The 18,735-nt window shown below is 32.2% G+C and overlaps 1 protein-coding gene across 1 annotated transcript; it reads right to left on the bottom strand.

Annotated features, from left to right (window-relative positions):
- Nucleotides 1-9,792: 9,792 nt before the first annotated feature.
- LOC134717930 (uncharacterized) lies at nt 9,793-17,001 on the bottom strand. The gene has a single exon (XM_063580428.1). It carries the CDS (start codon nt 16,999-17,001, stop codon nt 9,793-9,795), a length of 7,209 nt encoding a protein of 2,402 aa, XP_063436498.1.
- Nucleotides 17,002-18,735: the final 1,734 nt, after the last annotated feature.

Below are 18,735 nucleotides of genomic sequence, written 5' to 3'. Positions count from 1 at the left end.
AAAATAACCGCAAGTCTCCGAATAAAAAGGTAAAGTAGATCAAAGACGCTAAAGTTATTTTATAACATTAAACATTTTAGCATCGACGGTAAAGGAAGCTATAAGGTATTTATCTTCTCATTTTAATTATTTTGATAAGGAAAATAGATAAAAAAAAAAAAAAAAGCATCGTTTAGATGTTTAAAACAAACCGAAGTAAACAATACTTCGAACATCCTTTTATTTAATTCAGTCGGGTTTTTTTTTCTTTTTTTTCCCTTTACTCATCCCTTATTTACGTAAATATGTCTAGACAGTGGCGGATCCAGAACTTTCCTAAGGGGGCCCGCTCCATTCAATGATTCCCTATATAATCAACCAAATTTTTCACACAAAGGAAGGGGGTGTCCCCCCTGGATCCCCCGATGCTAGAAGTTTTAAAACGCTCAATTAGGACATGTTGTTTATATGGCTAACGATATCTGCATCTAGCCACTTGACCAGTTGACGACTTGCATACATGTATATATTTGATTGCGCATTTATTATCAAGTTCGACTGATGTTTTTTTAATGGCTTTTTAATAATGTCAGATTTGAAAGAAATACATGTGAAGTATATGTAAGAAATCTTTTTGTTCAAAACAGAATGTTAAAAGACACATAAAGGAAAGTTATGATCAATAAGTTGGTAAGCTTTAATTAGTTGGAAAAACAGTTATAAGATATAATATAATGTATAATTATGTACAATAAATTTGTCAAATTTGATACTCATTCAGTCGTTGTGAAGGGCATGCATATAATCATTCGCCCCCCCCCCCCCCCACCCCCCCAAAAAAAGAAATCAAGATTAAGATTGAATATTTTTATAATAAAATTATGTGTTTATGACAGTGCTAGTGGGATGTGTACCACTAGCACAATAGTAAGAACTTCTGTGTTGGCGCCATGATTTAGGAACATAAAGAGTTACACTAGTCCGTCTGTCTCGAACGTCCCATAAAAACGGGTTCCGCTCTTCTTACTTTAGTTTGCCTCAACCTAATACTACAAAACTTATACACAATATATAAAAGAAGCTGGTGCATGAGTGCCAATGAGAACTCTCCACAAGAGACTAAATGCAGAGAAATTAACAATTATACAATGTAGCATAGGTCACCACACGGTCTTCAACAATGAGCAAGGTTCATATCGCAAAGTCAGATATTAAAGGCACCGACATGACAATGTAAAACAATTCAAACGAGAAAACAAACGATCTAATTTATGTACAAAAAATAAACGAAAAACAAAAAAGGCACGTGTGTATAAAATAAGGCGGGGTTAAAAATGTTAGCGGGATCCCAACCCTCCCCCTTATGTGGCATGAGTGCCAATGAGAACTCTTCACAAAAAAACAGATGACACAAACAACTATAGGTCATATACAGTTTTCAACAATGAGCAAAGTCAATACCGCATATAGTCAGCAATAAAAGGCACTGAAATGACATTGTAAAACAATATTCAAATTAAAAAAAAAAAATAAACGAACAAATTCATGTACAAAAAATGAACGAAAAACAAATATGTAACACATAAAAAACGACATTCATTGAATTACAGGCTCCTGACTTACCACAAACACATACATACCAAATAAGGCGGGGTTGAACATGTAAGCGGGATCCCCACCTCAACACAAAATCAAATTTGAAATGTTCAAGTGTCACTTTTACAGATCAAGAGTTTTCATATCCCTTTAAAAAATATAAGAAGTGCTGACTCTTTCGTTTCCTTTCTCTTAAATAAGTCTGACTCAATCAAATGTTAGGAACCTTATTCGCGATTCACATTACCCCATAACACAGATCTATGAAGCTCAATATTGGGTCCCGATGGCGTCATTGTTCATGATTTTTTAGATGTAAAAAGTTGTGGTACGAGTACCAATGATACAAATGTCAACCCGGAGCCTTGAGATAGGAAAACTGCTATAAGTCTATTGTTTCCGTTCTTTAACTTTATTTTGCCTCAGCCAAATGTTTTGAAACTTATTCACAATGCTAATTATGGTCACAAAACGGTCAAAATTACGCGAATCCTGCATCTATATGTGGAAGTTTACTATTTTTTTCACAAGCAGGGGCATCTGTGGTTAAAAGACATATTCTACATTTATTTCAGTAATCAGCTTATTTACCTTCACTGAATTCTTTTTTAAATAGACTCAACTTGCACATTTTTTTCAGGATCTCGGTGCAGTTTGGTAACAAGACAGTGATATTTCAAGTTAAATGTGAACAAATTAACAAAGTGTTTCACTAGATTGAGCTCTCTGTCTAAGTGTACTTTAATGGTTCTTAGCATTGAGTTCAGTTTATTGATATGCGTATACCTTCTGTGTGAATTTTTATGATGTAAAAGCAGACTATCCATACCGTCATGTCCATGAAATGAAATCTAAGGTAAAATGATTGAAACATTTTACATTATCTATCACAACTGGCAGCACATGATGCTACTGAAGCTGTACATTTTCTTACGTAATATTCACGGAAATTAAAGGATTTAGTTTCATCTGAACCAAACATTCTTAAAAATTGAGAATGGAAATGTGGAATGTGTAAAAGAGACAGTAACAATGCCAAAAGAGCAGAAAGCAGTCAAAGGCCACTTATGGGTCCTCATGGTATGGGCTTTGCTCATTGTTGAAGGCCATACGGTGACCTATAGTTGTTAATGTCTGTGTCAGTTTGATCTTTTGTGGATAGTTGTCTCATTGGCAACCATACCACATCTTCTTTTTTATATCTTCAACAAAGCGAGAAAATCCCTCGCTCAGAGGCGGGCTTCAGATGGTCCTTAACAAAATGTGTACCAGTTCAAACTCCAAATTATAAAATAAACTTACAATTTAAAAAAACCCATACAAGACTAACAAAAACCAGAGACTCCTGACTTGACGTCAAGTTAATCATACCAAGAGACACACCCAATATGCAGAGGTCAAGAGTCAAAAAGTCATAGTCTGGTCAAGAGTTCCTTATAAAAAAAACACAAAGCAGATATTGAGGAAAGGGTAATCGTGCTACATAAAACTAACATATATATCTTTTTATCTAAAATATATATATTAAGATGTGGTTTGAGTGCCAATCAGACAATTCCTCATTTAATTCAAACAAAATATACAATTTGTAGATTGAGGGCAAAGGTCAAGCTCACATGAAGTTTCAATTACCACTAGACTCACCACCTTATGACAATACATCTACATGCCACATATTCAGAAGCAATTGAAAATTAAATGGAACTGTACTTGTATTGCAGGTCACTACAATTGCCTTCAAAATAGAACATAAACTAACGCAACACTGCAAAATTAAAACCGTCTTTCATACTAAGGCCTTTCTACCTCAGACATAGATTACCTTAGCTGTATTTGGCAAAACTTTTAGGAATGTTGGTCCTCAATGCTCTTCAACTTTGTACTTTATTTGGCATTTTTAACTTTTTTGGATTCGACCGTCACTGATGAGTCTTTTGTAGACGAAACGCGCGTCTGGCTTATATACAAAATTTAGTCCTGGTATCTTTGATGAGTTTTTTCACAAACGTTTAGCAGGATTCTTTGCAACGATTATCCTACCACTACCAATTGAGTATCGAGTCGTGCAGCTATGTCAATAAATTAAAACGGTAAGCACTAAAACCTAGGTTTTACCATTAATTTCAAACCTAATCATGTGATAGTTCTATGGTAAACTGAGTGAAACACATGATAGAGTCATGAAATTTAATATTTGCAAAAGTACGACCAGAACAATACAAGACAGAGTTTTAAACAAATGAAAGTAATGATACATACGAATTTTTAATCACAATGCACAAATAAGGAACCGTAGTTTTCATTCAATTTACTTATCTAAAATGTACGCTTGCGTTAAACAATGGAAATTAACACTGTATATTTATATAAACGATCAATCTTGAACATGTAAATAAACTCATCATAGATACCAGGACTTAATAACGAAAGTTACAACATTGACATACAATTAGTTACTTTACAATCGGGTTGATTATTAGAGATAATTATCGGAACAATCGTTTTTACAAACATTGCTTCATGAACAGTTCATCAGAAATCGGACACGTCCAATTGCAAATATTTCAAACACATCTGAAAATGAAGTCTGCCTTCATTTCGCCCAATAATTAAAAAAAGCGATATCATTTAAAACTTTAAACTTGAACATGGGCGCTTAAAATTTTGAATGAATTTGCAGATACTTCAATACTTAATGCTCATCTTCGAAATTTAGTGCCGAATTTGAATTGTCATCCTTTTCCGCAAAATAGATCTGACCCGTGTGTTTAATAACATGGTATTTCCACTCAATTTCAAATTTGGTCAGATTCTTCTAATCATTAAGGTCTTTCCTTTTTCTATAAGGAAAGACCTTACTGTATTTCTTCTGATTATTAAGGTCTTTCCTTTTACAAAAGGGAAAGACCTTACTGTATTTCTTCTGTTTATTAAGGTCTTTCCTTTTACTAAAGGGAAAGACCTTACTGTATTTCTTCTGATTATTAGGTCTTTCCACTTTTCGTGGAAAGACCTATTGTTTTTCTTCTGATTATTTTTTTTTTTTTTCTTCTGCCGTCTGAGATGCTTTTTTGTTTTACAACATATCGAATGGATGTTTGGCCAATGATGTTGTTCAGTGATGGAGCTTTCAAAACTCACCCTGTGTGAAAGAACACTTATTCTTATAGGAGTTATCTCCCCGCGTCCCCTTTTTCTTGTTATTGCTATATCTCTAAAACCGTAAAATATCTTAACAAACTGTTTTCACCAAATTGTTTGTCTACTCTTAAGAATGATTTGGTTTTTTTTAACTGAGGTGATCAGAAGACATCTTATTGGAGTTATTTCCCTTTGAAAATTTAAAATAAATGATATGTTGGGTTGATTCATACGGTATAAGTTGTAGAGGCCTACAGTCTTTTGATATGAAGTCCTTGGTCCATATAAAGGTAATTGAGGTCAAGGTCAAAGGTCAAGGTCATGTTATAAATTTTGAATTTTGCTTGTTATCGTTATTCAAAAGAAACTGTAACAGTTAATGATATGAACTGTTTGCCAAATGATTGTTTACAATAACGCGCAACTTCAACCTATTTCAGACGAAGTGTTTTGGTTAACCCTTATAGGAGTTTTCTCCCCTTATGTATTTGAAATCATTATTTCTCCACAACCATAAAAGTGATTGACCTCGGACCTTCTAATTTGAGTTCACAGACCCATGACCTTGAAATTGAGGTCAAGGTTAAAGGTCAAGGTCATGTTATAAATTTTGAATTTTGCTTGTTATTGTTATTCAAAAGAAACTGTAACAGTTAATGATATGAACTGTTTGCCAAATGATTGTTTACAATAACGCGCAACTTCAACCTATTTCAGACGAAGTGTTTTGGTTAACCCTTATAGGAGTTTTCTCCCCTTATGTATTTGAAATCATTATTTCTCCACAACCATAAAAGTGATTGACCTCGGACCTTCTAATTTGAGTTCACAGACCCATGACCTTGAAATTGAGGTCAAGGTTAAAGGTCAAGGTCATGTTATAAATTTTGAATTTTGCTTGTTATTGTTTATCAAAAGAAACTGTTACAGTTAATGATATGAACTGTTTGCCAAATGATTGTTTACAATAACGCGCAACTTCAACCTATTTCAGACGAAGTGTTTTGGTTAACCCTTATAGGAGTTTTCTCCCCTTATGTATTTGAAATCATTATTTCTCCACAACCATACAAGTGATTGACCTCGGACCTTCTAATTTGAGTTTACTGCTCTATGACCTTGAAATTGAGGTCAAGGTCAAAGGTCAAGGTCATGTTATAGTTTTGAATTTTGCTTGTTATCGTTAATCAAAAGAAACGAATACAGTTAATGATATGCTGTGTTTGCCAAATGATTGTTTACAATAAGGCGAAACTTCAACCTATTTCAGACGAAGTGTTTTGGTTAACCCTTATAGGAGTTTTCTCACCTTATGTATTTGAAATCAGTATTTCTCCTCAACAATACAAGTGATTGACCTCGGATCTTCCAATTTGAATGCAAAAATCTAAATGCATGGTTAGATTCAGCATATTGAAGAAACCGATATATTAACTTTTTTTAAAAATCAAACGAAGTTTAATTCAAGACCAACTTGAAAACTTGGCCATAATAAAAAAAAAACTAAATACATGTTTAGTTTCAGCATATCAAAGAACCCCAAGAATTAATTTTTTGTTAAAATCAAACTAAGTTTAATTTTGGACCCTTTAAATCTTAATGTAAACCAATTTGAAAACGGGACCAAAAATTAAGAATCTAAATACTTGGTTAGATTCGGTATAAAAGAGAACCCAAATAGTTCATTTGTTTATGAAATCAAACAAAGTTTAATTTTGGCTCCTTTTGGCCCCTAATTAGTTGGGACCAAAACTCCCGAAATCAATCCCAACCTTCCTCTTATGGTCATAACCCTTGTGTTTAAATTACATAGATTTCTATTTACTTATACTAAAGTTATGGTGTGAAAACCAAGAAAATGCTAATTTGGGCCCCTTATACCTTAACTGTTGGGACTTCAACTCCAAAATTCAATCCCAATCTTCCTTTTGTATTCATAAAACCTTGTGTTTAAATTTCATTGATTTCAATTGACTAATACGAAAATTATTGTGCGAAAACAAAGAATAATGCTTATTTGGGCCCTTTTTGTGCACCTTTTCCTAAACTATTAGAAACAAAACTTCCAAAATCAATTCCAACTTTCCTTTTGTAGTCATAAACCTTGTGTCAAAATTTCATAATTTTCTATTGCCTCAAACAACATTAGTGATAAAACCGAGAAAATGCCAAATTGGTCCATTTTTGGCCCCCTTATTCCTGAACTGTTGGGAACAAAACTTCCAAAATTGATCCCAACCTTCCTTTTGTTGTCATAAACCTTGTGTTCAAATTTCATAGGTTTCTATTGACTGAAACTAAAGTTAAAGTGCGAAAACTAAAAGTATTTGGACACCACAGACGAAGGCGCAGACATGATACCAATATACAACCAAAATATTTTCAATTTTTGTGTTTGTATAAAGACATAAAATTAATTAGAAAATGTCTATCATCTTAAGAAAACATAATTAGTATCCATGTCTTTTTAATAGTAACTTTAAATCAGTACGGCAATTAAATTTGATGATTTACTTCATTATTTCATATTTGATCTAATATTGTGTAGACCTACATATATAAAAAAGAAGATTTGGTATGATTGCCAATGAGACAACTATCCACAAAAGATCAAAATGACACAAACATTAACAACTATAGGTCACCGTACAGCCTTCAACAATGAGCAAAGCCAATACAGCATAGTCAGCTATAAAAGGCCCAGATAAGACTATATAAGATATTTATATAAAAAAATGAATGTTTAATCTATGTTGTGTAAGGATTTGTAATACTTAAACGAAATGCTAACTCGAAAATTGTTAAATGCAAAACCAGTGTGAATGTAATTTAGGTATACTTGATAGTACCAATAACTTGCTTAATCAATTCAAATTAAAACACCTCACATCATTTTTGGAGACAACAAGAGAAAAAGAAAGAATCATCAGTTTCAGACATTTTTAATTCTATGAGATGAAGACTATTTTATTATTACTTTTCAGACTGAAGTAATATGCAGTACAAATGCCATTGTTGATATTTTGTATTTGATTATTCAAACTTTGCCATAATCCTCACAAGCAAGCCTTATATTATCAAAGGACAAACATGGATTCATAGTATCATAAAACATGTAAAAACATAATTTTACGACTTGTGAGGACTCATCACATTGACACACATACCACATCTCATATCTATGTATATGGTACTATCAATTTAAACTATGGGTTAACCGGTTAATCAGTCAAAGGATTATCTGAGAAACCGGTTAGGTAAAATTGTACAATTTGACAACACTAATTATAAGAAGTAAAAGCCTAAAGTCTTATTATATGAAGTCCATAGTCCATTTGGAGGAAATTAAGCTCAAGGTCAAAGGTTCAGGTCATGTTCTAACTTTTGAATTTTGCTTGTTATCTTTATTCAAAAGAAACAGTTAAAATTAATGGTGTAATGTTTTTCTACAAATAATTATTTACAACATGGCGTACTTTAACCCATTGAAGTTGAATTGTTTCCATACCCCTTTTATTGGAGTTTTCTCCCCTTGTGTATTCTGCCTCAACCATACAAATAATTAAACGACCTGTGATCTTTCGATTGAAGATTACTGAACTATGACCTTGAAATGAAGGTCAAAGGTCAATAATCTAATGTTCTAGATTTGACATTTCCTAATAATTTGTACTGGTTCATTAGAATCTGATAAGTTATTTTGAATTTGGTTGGGAAACATTTGAGCTTTTAATAGGTAAACCAAAGATGACATTATTTAGAGACAATATCAAAAGTTCAATGTAGGATAAAAAACAAAATTCACATAGTGAACCCCCTCCCCCCCTCCCCTCTTAACTTAAATTGGGAAAAATTGATTTACCAATAGGGATATTTGTAAAAATCGATTTTAGATGTACAAAACTTGCAGAATTTTAACCCCACCCCCAAACTATTTGATTTAAGTTTTTTATCCTACATTGATCTTTTGATGTCGTCCCTTAAATTAATACTAGTTGAATTAAATCGTACATCTATTACTGTTTTCCAATTGACCCTGTGTAACTGGTTGCTGTATTGCTATTGTTCTTCCTTCCTTGCTTCTTTTTCTGTACCTTGTAAAAGATATTGACAAAAGTTTTGTTCCAAATTGTTCATTTAATCTTTAGGATGCATTGGTCATTTTGACCAAACAGAATCCAATGACCAAATTTATACATGTAAATTATGTAAAACATTCAAAGTAAAAAAAAACTATGGGAGTAGGTCATAAAAGTTTCAAAGGACATGAGATATAACAGTTTTAATCAACCTACCTCTAAGAGTCCATCATAAACTGACCTTTGAAACAAACACCAATGTTATATCTGTAATGTCTTTATTTTTTGATGATTAATTATTATCAACTATTTCACCTCATGGCATTTGCTACTTTATATATTAAACAATGCACAAGAGCTAAAACAATTGAGTTTCAAATCCAACTTCTCATTTAGGATGTTTTCTTGGAAATGTTGATTTTCGTTCTGAAAAAAAAATGACTTGAAATACCTTATTCAATATAAAATTCATTGGCAAGTGTCCGTCTGAAAATGGAATGTTGATGTTTCTAGTAAACAAATTTTTGTATTGTGAATTTTCATCAGAACTTGTAAATTTATGTAAATATAATATCTAGCATAATAACATCAGCATTAATATAAAAAACTAAACGAATATATTTTATTTGTGTCAGTTTTAAACAAGTTGATTGTTGTTTTCTTAACATCCATTGGTATATTTAGAAAGATCAAACAACTTAATCACTAGTACAGTGATTATTTATGGTACTTGTTGCCAGGGCCCTGTTTGTTATCAGCACTAAATCATGTGCTAGTGCTGATATCCGCCTCCTACGACGGGGACGAAGGGTTGGACTTTAGGAGGCATCATTTTTTGAATTTTGCTAGGTTTAAAATCAAAATATGCATTTCTATTTGTTTAACACTTTCATTATTATAGCTTTGATTGTTTTATACTTTCATAATTATAGCTTTGATTGTACTTTCATAATTATAGCTGCGATTGTTTTACAATTTCCTTTCATAGATCCTTTTTCTAACTAGGAATTACTATTTGCAGTGCCTCGTGATAGCTGTAGTATGTAGGAATAATTGCAACATCTGTATCAGGACATCCTTTTGCATACACATGATCAATAAGTGTACCGCCCTCAGTAGTAGGACCACTGACAAGTTGTCGGAAACCTTTTGATGACAGAAAATTGAATACTGTACAACTTCCTTTTAAAATATCTTGATTAAAATCACCAATTACAACAATTTTTTCAGATAATTCTTCCAACTTACAGATTAATGTCTCCAACTTCTCCATAAATTTTCCTATATTATACTTTTGAGTTCTGTAGACCGTAGCAACTAAAACGTTTTTAATTGTTATATTGAACACTATACATTCTAAGTTGGAGGTCAAGTTGCATATTTCAGTTTCTGAAGAAAGTTTGTATAAAACACTTACACCACCATGTTGCATTTCCTTTAATGAGGAATAAAAGGAATTGTCATTTTCAAAAGCTAGATATCTTGGCAAATGAAAACCATCATATCCAATCAACTCAAAGCAGTTGAATTCCTTGTCAGTCCAGGTTTCAGTAAGACAAATGTAATCAGCACCCCTGAAATCTGGATTTTGTTTCATATCTTCTGCATGAGATTGTAAACCTTGAATATTGTGATACATTATCTTGAAAGTGTTAGTTTGTTCCTCTCTTTCATTTTCAACTTCAGGCAAAAATCTTGTCATTTTTGTAACACCATTTACAATATCAGGATCACAGAAAATTTTCTTGTCAATTTTTTCTGTCTCTATGTATTTAATGTGAAGACCAGACTTTGAGGTAACTCTGCTAAGGGCAACATATGCTTGACCATATGTAAAACATTTATTTAGATCAACAACACATTCTTCAACTGTTAATCCTTGAACTTTGTGAATAGTGCAAGCCCAGGCTAACTTTAATGGAAACTGTTTTCTTACACAGTTGCTCAAAGGAATGTCTTCGCTAGAAGGCTTTAAAGCAACACAGCGTTGACCACTGATATATTTCTGCAACTTTGCATTTTTTCCAACTCTTTCATTGTCAAAGTGAATATATATTGTACTAGGGAGAGAATCAGGGGAGTAGTCTTTGATAGATATAACTGTTCCCATTACACCATTTACCAGACCATCTGCTGTATTCTCATTCTTAATAAGCATTACTCTTGCTCCCTCAGCTAAAAGAATAGATATTGGAAGACAGACATCTGACTTTGTACAATGGACTTTTTTCAGAGTCAATTTCCCTGATGTTTTGTTTTTTTCATAGTCTTCTGCTTCAATTAGTTTTGGTTCTGTACATAGCTTCATTATCATCCCCTTGTTAAAGGAGTCAACCTCTGCATTTGTAGAAAATATGTGTAAGGCTTCATCCGGTCCATCACCAAAGCAGTCTTTTAAAGCTTCTTTATCAGATAATGACAAACTTTCATTTTTCTGCTTAATACGCAATCTATTTAGTAGTTCTGCAAAAAAGCCATCCTCACGTTGACGCATTATTTCATCCAACTCAGCAATTTCAAACAAACCATTCCATAGTTGATTTGAGGGATTAGAGGGATCATCTACATACAATTTGTCTACTCTTTTTGTTCTAACAGGTGGTAACTGATAAAAATCACCAACTGCAATTATAGAAACACCCCCAAATAAACAATTGTCTGGTCTTTTTTTTACTTGTCTTAGTCGCTCATGAATGAAAAACAGCAATTTCTTGTTGACCATTGAAATTTCATCAATTATCAGGATTTGCAAATTCTCTAACTTTGTTCTGAGTGAATTAATTTTGTCTTCACTCAAAGTGGCATGGTCGGGTGAAAGTGATTTGAAAATTCCAAGAGCACTATGAATTGTTAATCCATGTATATTAAAAGCAGCTGTTCCAGTTGGGGCTGTTAACAGAACTGTAAGATCATCCGGATTATCAGAAGTTTGTGCCAATATTCGAGTTGCTTCATATTGTATACACTTGATCAAGTGACTTTTGCCTGTTCCTGCTCCTCCTGTAATGAATAAATGTAGAGGCTCTGGTGTTTTTCCATTTGCTTTCTGAATGCACCAATCTCTTACTTTATAAAGAATTCTTCTCTGTTTGACATTCAAGCTTCTAAGTCTTGGTATAATTTCATTTTTAGTGAGGGAAACTGAGAGCAAATTGGTTCCTACAGATGTTGAACACTTTTCATTATTCAAATCTGGTATTGCTGCTTCAGACAAATCTTCTTCAATCACACTAGTTACTTTCCCTTCATCTATACATTCTCTCCTGTTCACCTCTGCCTCTGGACATAACTCACACCAAGCATCTTCTTTTGGATCTTTTTCATGCAATTGTTTTTCTGCTTCCTCTAAATCTTTACCATTTTTCACAAAATCAGACATGTTTTTTGTAACGACTTGTTTTACAGAGCTCAAAGCATCATCCCCAGGATACTTAACTCCACCACAAGCAAAAAAATTCTCATATGTTTGAAATAGAGGTGGTTTTAACTGTTCATCATATCTATATGGTAAAAAGAGTTGCAAAATGCTTTGAAAGTATTTCTCTGGGGAAGTTTCCTGTGAGAAACGTGGAAATTTAATAACTGCAGGTGAAGTTCTTGTACGTTTTCTAATATATCCAAGGTCACCATCAAGTTTGAAGGTTGTTTCTTCATTAATTTTCTTTGGTAACTGTGACTTGCATAACACATTATATTCGGAACCAAATCTGGCCAGACACATTTTGGTAAAAAGAACAATATGTGGTCTACCTTTGTATCTATCAACTATATTGTTCAACCAAATTTTACTCTCATCTTCATCTTCGCTGTCACCATTAATCTTTTTGCTTTTTGAGGTCTTGTAACTTTGTTGCTTCTCTAGGTCTTTCAAAGGAATGCTCATTCTACATGGATTTTCACCAACTGGTATAAATTCTACTTTCCTTGAACATTCTCTTAATCTTAATCCAGTTACTCTAAATACTGCTTCCTGTGCACTTATTTCTCTATGGTGTAAATATGAGGTTCCAATTTTTTTCATAGTCTGTTGTGCATTTAAATTTCCTTCTTCGGCTTCTATTTTGGTCTGCTGGAGAAGTATTCCTAGCTCTCGCTCAGCTTTACTTATGTAACTTATTATGTATACAACACAGGAAAATGCATCCAAAATATATTGTATGTCCATATTAGCATTCCAAGCTTTTAAAAGATGTGGATTATACTGATTGGTGTATAATTCATTTGGCTGACGTTTAAGAACGACTGTGTTTCGATTGGTGATGAAACAAAAATATTTTTCAAAGCTTTCTTGGGTTAGACCTGCCTTCTTGAAAATTTCAGATACGTTCAAACTTTTATCTTCATTCTCTTTTATAACTTTCCATAAGTCAGACAATATTTTCTTTGCTACTTCTTCATCTTCTTTTGAATCCTTATCTAGATTACTTGGTTTAGAAATGAATGTTCTAGTTGAAGGTGGTCTTGGGAAATTAAAACGACATACTGTTCCTTTTTTCTTACAAGATTTGGAATGATTTTTACTGTGCTGATGTACTGCCATAACAATATCATGCAACTCTTTGTCTTCCTTTTCATCTGGTATCTCACATGTTATGTATTTGTCAATAAAACTAATAACTTCTTCATTTTCATCTTCATCAAATTTTGGAGCATTTTCTACCCAAAATAAACAATGGGTGTGAGGAGACCCTCTTTGTTGAAATTCAACTCTGTAAAAATAGTCAATTACTTTCCCTATTGGTTCAGCATCTGACATGATAACATCCTTTAAAAAAGTATGATATCTATGATCAAACATTCTAGCTGCTGTAACAGGATTGCTGGAAAGAACCTTGCATTTTTCGTCCCATGTCATATTTTCACTATTTCTCATGTCACCTTGCTGTTTTAATATTGTGTCTACAATTTCTGACCATCTGAAGTCTGCAGAAGAAAAAGAACAGAAGAATGTAGGAACTCCTAACTGTCTTATCATTGCAAATATATCTTTTTGTGAACTTTGCCAATATGGAGGAGTTCCTCGAATAGGTTTTAAATATTTAATAGCTTCATCTTTTTTAAACAACTCTTTCAAGGTTTCTTTATTGCACAACATTTCTCCAGTTACTTTCTTTCCTTCTTTCGAAAATGGGCATTCTTTTCTGAGAGATATTTGTACATTTGAAATCACACTATTGAGTTCTGTTAAATATTGACTGAAAAATATGTAGGATGTATCTCTTGCAAATCTATTTTCAACACTCATCAATCGAAGTTTAGAGTACTGTGCAATTGTCAGTTTATCATCACGGTCTTCATCAAAAGTATTTTTTCCAGATGGAAAATGTACAGGAAAGGTTTTAGCCTCAATTCCTTGTTCTTGCAGAACACTCAAAGGACTATTATTTTCTGCAGGTGCTACATTAAATACTTGATCAAAGCATAAATCTAAAGCCTCTTGTCCAATATCAGCAGGTTGTAAACAAGTATCTAACTGAACACCACGTAACCTATCATCAATGTAGCTGTCTTGTTCGCTTTCATCTTCTCTTTCATTGCTGGTTGTAGAAGACTTAATAATTTTTTCAATAACATCTTTCTCTTTTTTGCTATTCTCAACCAGCTCAGTATCATCAGAATCAGATTTTTCATTCATATCTTGATCATCATTTGATCCAGGAATTGGATTAATCCATTGATTATTGATAGCAACATCTTTATACCACATGTTTTTATCTTTTAAATATAAAAGTGCTTGCTCTAAATGGTTTGGTCTTACAAACTGATATTTGTCATATCCTTTGTACTTGAGCTTTCTTTTTAGTTTTACCTTCAGTAAGAAACTTTCATCCTCAGATCTAGGCAATATAGAAGTTACCTTTTTCAAATCAGAAGGCACACAAACTACAGGTCCATGAACCCCTTTTTGTCCTCCCTTTGGTAAGGCCATAATTTTCATGAATGGAATGTTCTGTGCTATAAGTTGCTGTTCTATTGAATTTAGCTGTTTTAACTCAACTGGAACATCTTCTAGCAATAAACCATTTGAAAACGAATCTGCAGGTATTTTACCTCTCAAAATTTTTCTATGGCAAGTATAACAAATCCAAAGACTTGTTCTGCTTGTTCCTTCAAAACCACAAGGTTTTTCACAATCATCTGTACACTTGTGTTGATATCTGTCTGTAATACATAGTTCTTTTAAAGAATCATCATAAGAATCTATTTTACAGTTGAGAACTTGTTTTTCAAAGAAAAGCCTTAAGCAACAAGCACATACACATTCTGGTCCTTTCTCAACTTCTTCTTTAAATTTCCTTATAACTTCATTTATCTGTTTGTTTTCTTCTTTGGATTTCTCATGACGTGTAGCTGTTTGTTTTATAATATTGAGTTTGTGTGTATTATCATTTTCATACCTGTGCTTACTTTCAAGTTTCAATTTTTCTCTGTACACCTCATCTGTTTTATATTTACTTACACCTGTCTGTATCAATTTTTCTCTGTACACCTCATCTGTTTTATATTTACTAACACCTGTCTGTATCAATTTTTCTCTGTAGTCATCATTCTCTCTATATTTTTTTACACCTGCATCTATTAAATTTTCTCTATAAACCTGATCATTTTTATATTTTTCCTTGCCCGAGTGTATCTTCTTCAACCGAGTTTCCTCATTTTCCCAATATGCATTTTGTACTTGTGTCTTTTTCTTTTCCTTAAATGAAGTGTCTGAATGATATTTTCTCTTTTGTTTTCCGGCTTTTGATTTTAAGTAGCTATCATCACATTGATTATCAATATCAGTAATCTGACTTTCCTCAACATTTATTTTCTTTGTTCTTACAGCAGGTCTCCTTTCAAGCATATGCCGTTTCCTATGAACTTTACTAGATTCTGATTGTAATCTGTTAAAAGATAAATCAGACATGGGAGTAACAGCAGTAACAACTTCATAATGATTGATATTGCTGTCATGCTTAAGATAAATTGCCAGAATATTTACATTGTTTTTGCTACATATTTGAGTTGAAGAATATCTAATCCAAGAACCATGGTAAAAAGTGAAAATGTCTGTTTTTAGAAGATCTGCACAAGCTATTATCTCTAATTCTGTTCCCCATACACCATATTGATCCATTTTCAGAGTTTGTAAATGCTCCCGTACAGTTTTAAATCTAGGCTGCAAAAATGATTTAAACATATCTTCATTCCTCATTAAATGAACAACTATTGCCTTTCTTATTGTTTGAAAAAACTCTTGTCTATTTGATATTGCATATGAAATAGCCCGAAAAAGGCAATTACCATCACCTGTGATAGTCTTTGTAGCAGATGGCGGTCCCATTTGAAAAATGTTTGTAGAGAATGGTTTAAATATGTGCTTGGTTGTTATTCTCATTATTGTACAAAGCTTTCTTTTTAAAACCAAACTGAGGGGTTTGAAATCATAGATTATATCACCTGCAGATAAAATTTCTACATCAGATTCATTATCAGTAATAACAACATCAGACTTTGTGTCATCAATTTTCATTGTAACATTATAAGAATCTTCCTTAAAATCTTCTGAATCAAGAACATGTAGTTGAGATGATATTTTGGGCATGCCACTTCGATTTTTTGGTACTTCATTTGAGGCATTGATGTTTCTTATTTCTGGTTTATTGTCATATACTTTCATCAAGTGATTATCATCTCTTGGAACATGTGGAAGTTCTACAAAGCTCTGTTGTCTAGGATCCTCCCCCAAAAAATCAATGTTGACTCCAGTTGTTTCAAACCACTGGTTTTGACTTGCTCCAGCTTTCATGTTGCAACAGTATTGATACAGATGATCAAGATTGTTTAACTTTAATAGTAAACTTTTACCGTCATTGTGTTGTAAACCAAATTTATCACGTGCATGTGAATCAAACAAATAAAAATCTTGATTATGTTTTATGACTACAACAGTAGTATCATATGCACATATAAAGCAAGCATCACAATCTATGAGAGATTCTTGTAAAGCTTGGTCTAGTGGTAAAGAATTTCCAAATTCACTAAAATCAATAGTTCTAGAGGAATCTATAACAGCTGTTATTGATTCTTTTCTTAATATTTTTACTACTTTTCCGGATATTTCTACCATTTCTGGTAAGTCTGATATAAATAAGTGATCATTATTACCATGAATGTGACTATATAGTCGATTTCCAGCAATAAGGACAGTATCTAAATACATTTGATTCCAATAATTTAAGTCTTTTGATTTGCTATGGGCAAGAGCTGATAAACAGTTTGCTACGCACTGTTTCCCACTATTTATTCCAAATCTCCTATCTCCTTGGTGAAAACTACCTTGAACTACCTTATTTCCAACTGCTGATCTACTAACACCAATACTATCAATGAAATGTGATGTGCTTCTATTGTCTTGACAAGTATTTTTGTTCAGACTAGTTATCTTATCTTAACCAATAATTAAATTTGAATCAAACTCATGAAACTGTTTATTGCAATTTGAATAAAACTGGAAATCTGACATTCTGTTTGCCTCTTTCTTATCAAAATTTAAGTCTGAATGTCTATCTAAGTTTAACTCCAAATGTTTATCCAAGTTAAAATCCAAGTTTAAATCCAACTGATTATCCAAGTTTAAATCCAACTGATTATCCAAGTTTATATCTGACTGTTCATCCAAGTCAAAAGCTGACTGTTTATCTGAATTTAAATCTGACTTTTTATCTAAGTTTAACTCTAAATTCAAATCAAGCTTTTCATCCATCTTTAAATCCAATTGTTCATCCAAATTTAAATCCAATTGTTCATCCAAATTTAAATCCAATTGTTCATCCAAATTTAAATCCAATTGTTCATCCAAATCTAAATCCAATTGTTCATCCAAATTTAAATTAAATGTTTTGTTCAACTTTGAATCTGATTTTTTATTCTTATTTGTAACTTCAAGATTTTTCTCCATGTCAGTGTTTAAGTTTTTAATAATGCTTTTCTTATCATAATCCAACTTACTTATTTCAATACTTGTTTCCATTTCTAAGTTTTTAACTAAAGGGCTTGAGTCTAATGCTTCTGTAACATCATTAAAGTTATTTTTTATGAATTCTTTTTCCAATACACCCACTTTTTCATCTTGCATATCCTGGTTAAGGTCTTTAACATTTTCCAATGTGTCATTTTTTATAGTTTCTCTTCTGATTCTCATTCTTTCTCTTAGTTCTTTTGCTTTTACAGATTTGCTTTTCTTTGATTTACGTGCCATTACCTGAAAAAGAAAAAAAATAATAAAAAAAAGGAAAACTTTCTTGATCAAATTATATGTAATATCAAAACATCACATACAATCATGACAGTATTATTTGATTTACATGATATATAAATAGAGAATTTTTTTTTAATAATTTTTATAAAATTAAATATATTATAGCAGTTAAAATAAAAGAACAGAGTTCCAATGACTTGCTTTGCCCATTTTTTTTATTTCTTCAAGGTACAAGGCTTGTTGTTCTGTAAGCATGGTAAAACTTTTTATTAATATTAATATCTTACACTTATGAAGGTGTTACAGCAAATGGAATGTGATTTTCATTATAATTAATCTTTCTAATGGGTACAACACATTAAACATATTTGATCAGAACTTATTTCAGAAATTGTATAATACATTGCTGATGTAAACATATTTAAAGTTTCATAAAATTCTGGCATGAATTTAACTTATGCATTTTATGAGAGCGCTAACAATGCCATTTTTTATAATCAATATTTTCAGGGAGCATAACTCTTAAAATTTAATTGATCAGCTGATTTCCAAACAGGTAAAATATATTTTAATACAATGTCAATGATAACATAAACTTAAAAAAAAATTCACAAGAATTGTAAATATTAGAATTGTGGTAAATCAATTATTGATATTATTAACTCTTAAGGTGGTTCGTGGGTACAAAAATTTTAG

The sequence above is a fragment of the Mytilus trossulus genome, chromosome 5, assembly GCF_036588685.1.
Source record: "Mytilus trossulus isolate FHL-02 chromosome 5, PNRI_Mtr1.1.1.hap1, whole genome shotgun sequence".
NCBI classification, from domain to species: Eukaryota; Metazoa; Mollusca; class Bivalvia; order Mytilida; family Mytilidae; genus Mytilus; species Mytilus trossulus.
Note: the sequence above shows the minus strand (reverse complement) of the source record. Positions and strands in the feature narration are given on the sequence as shown.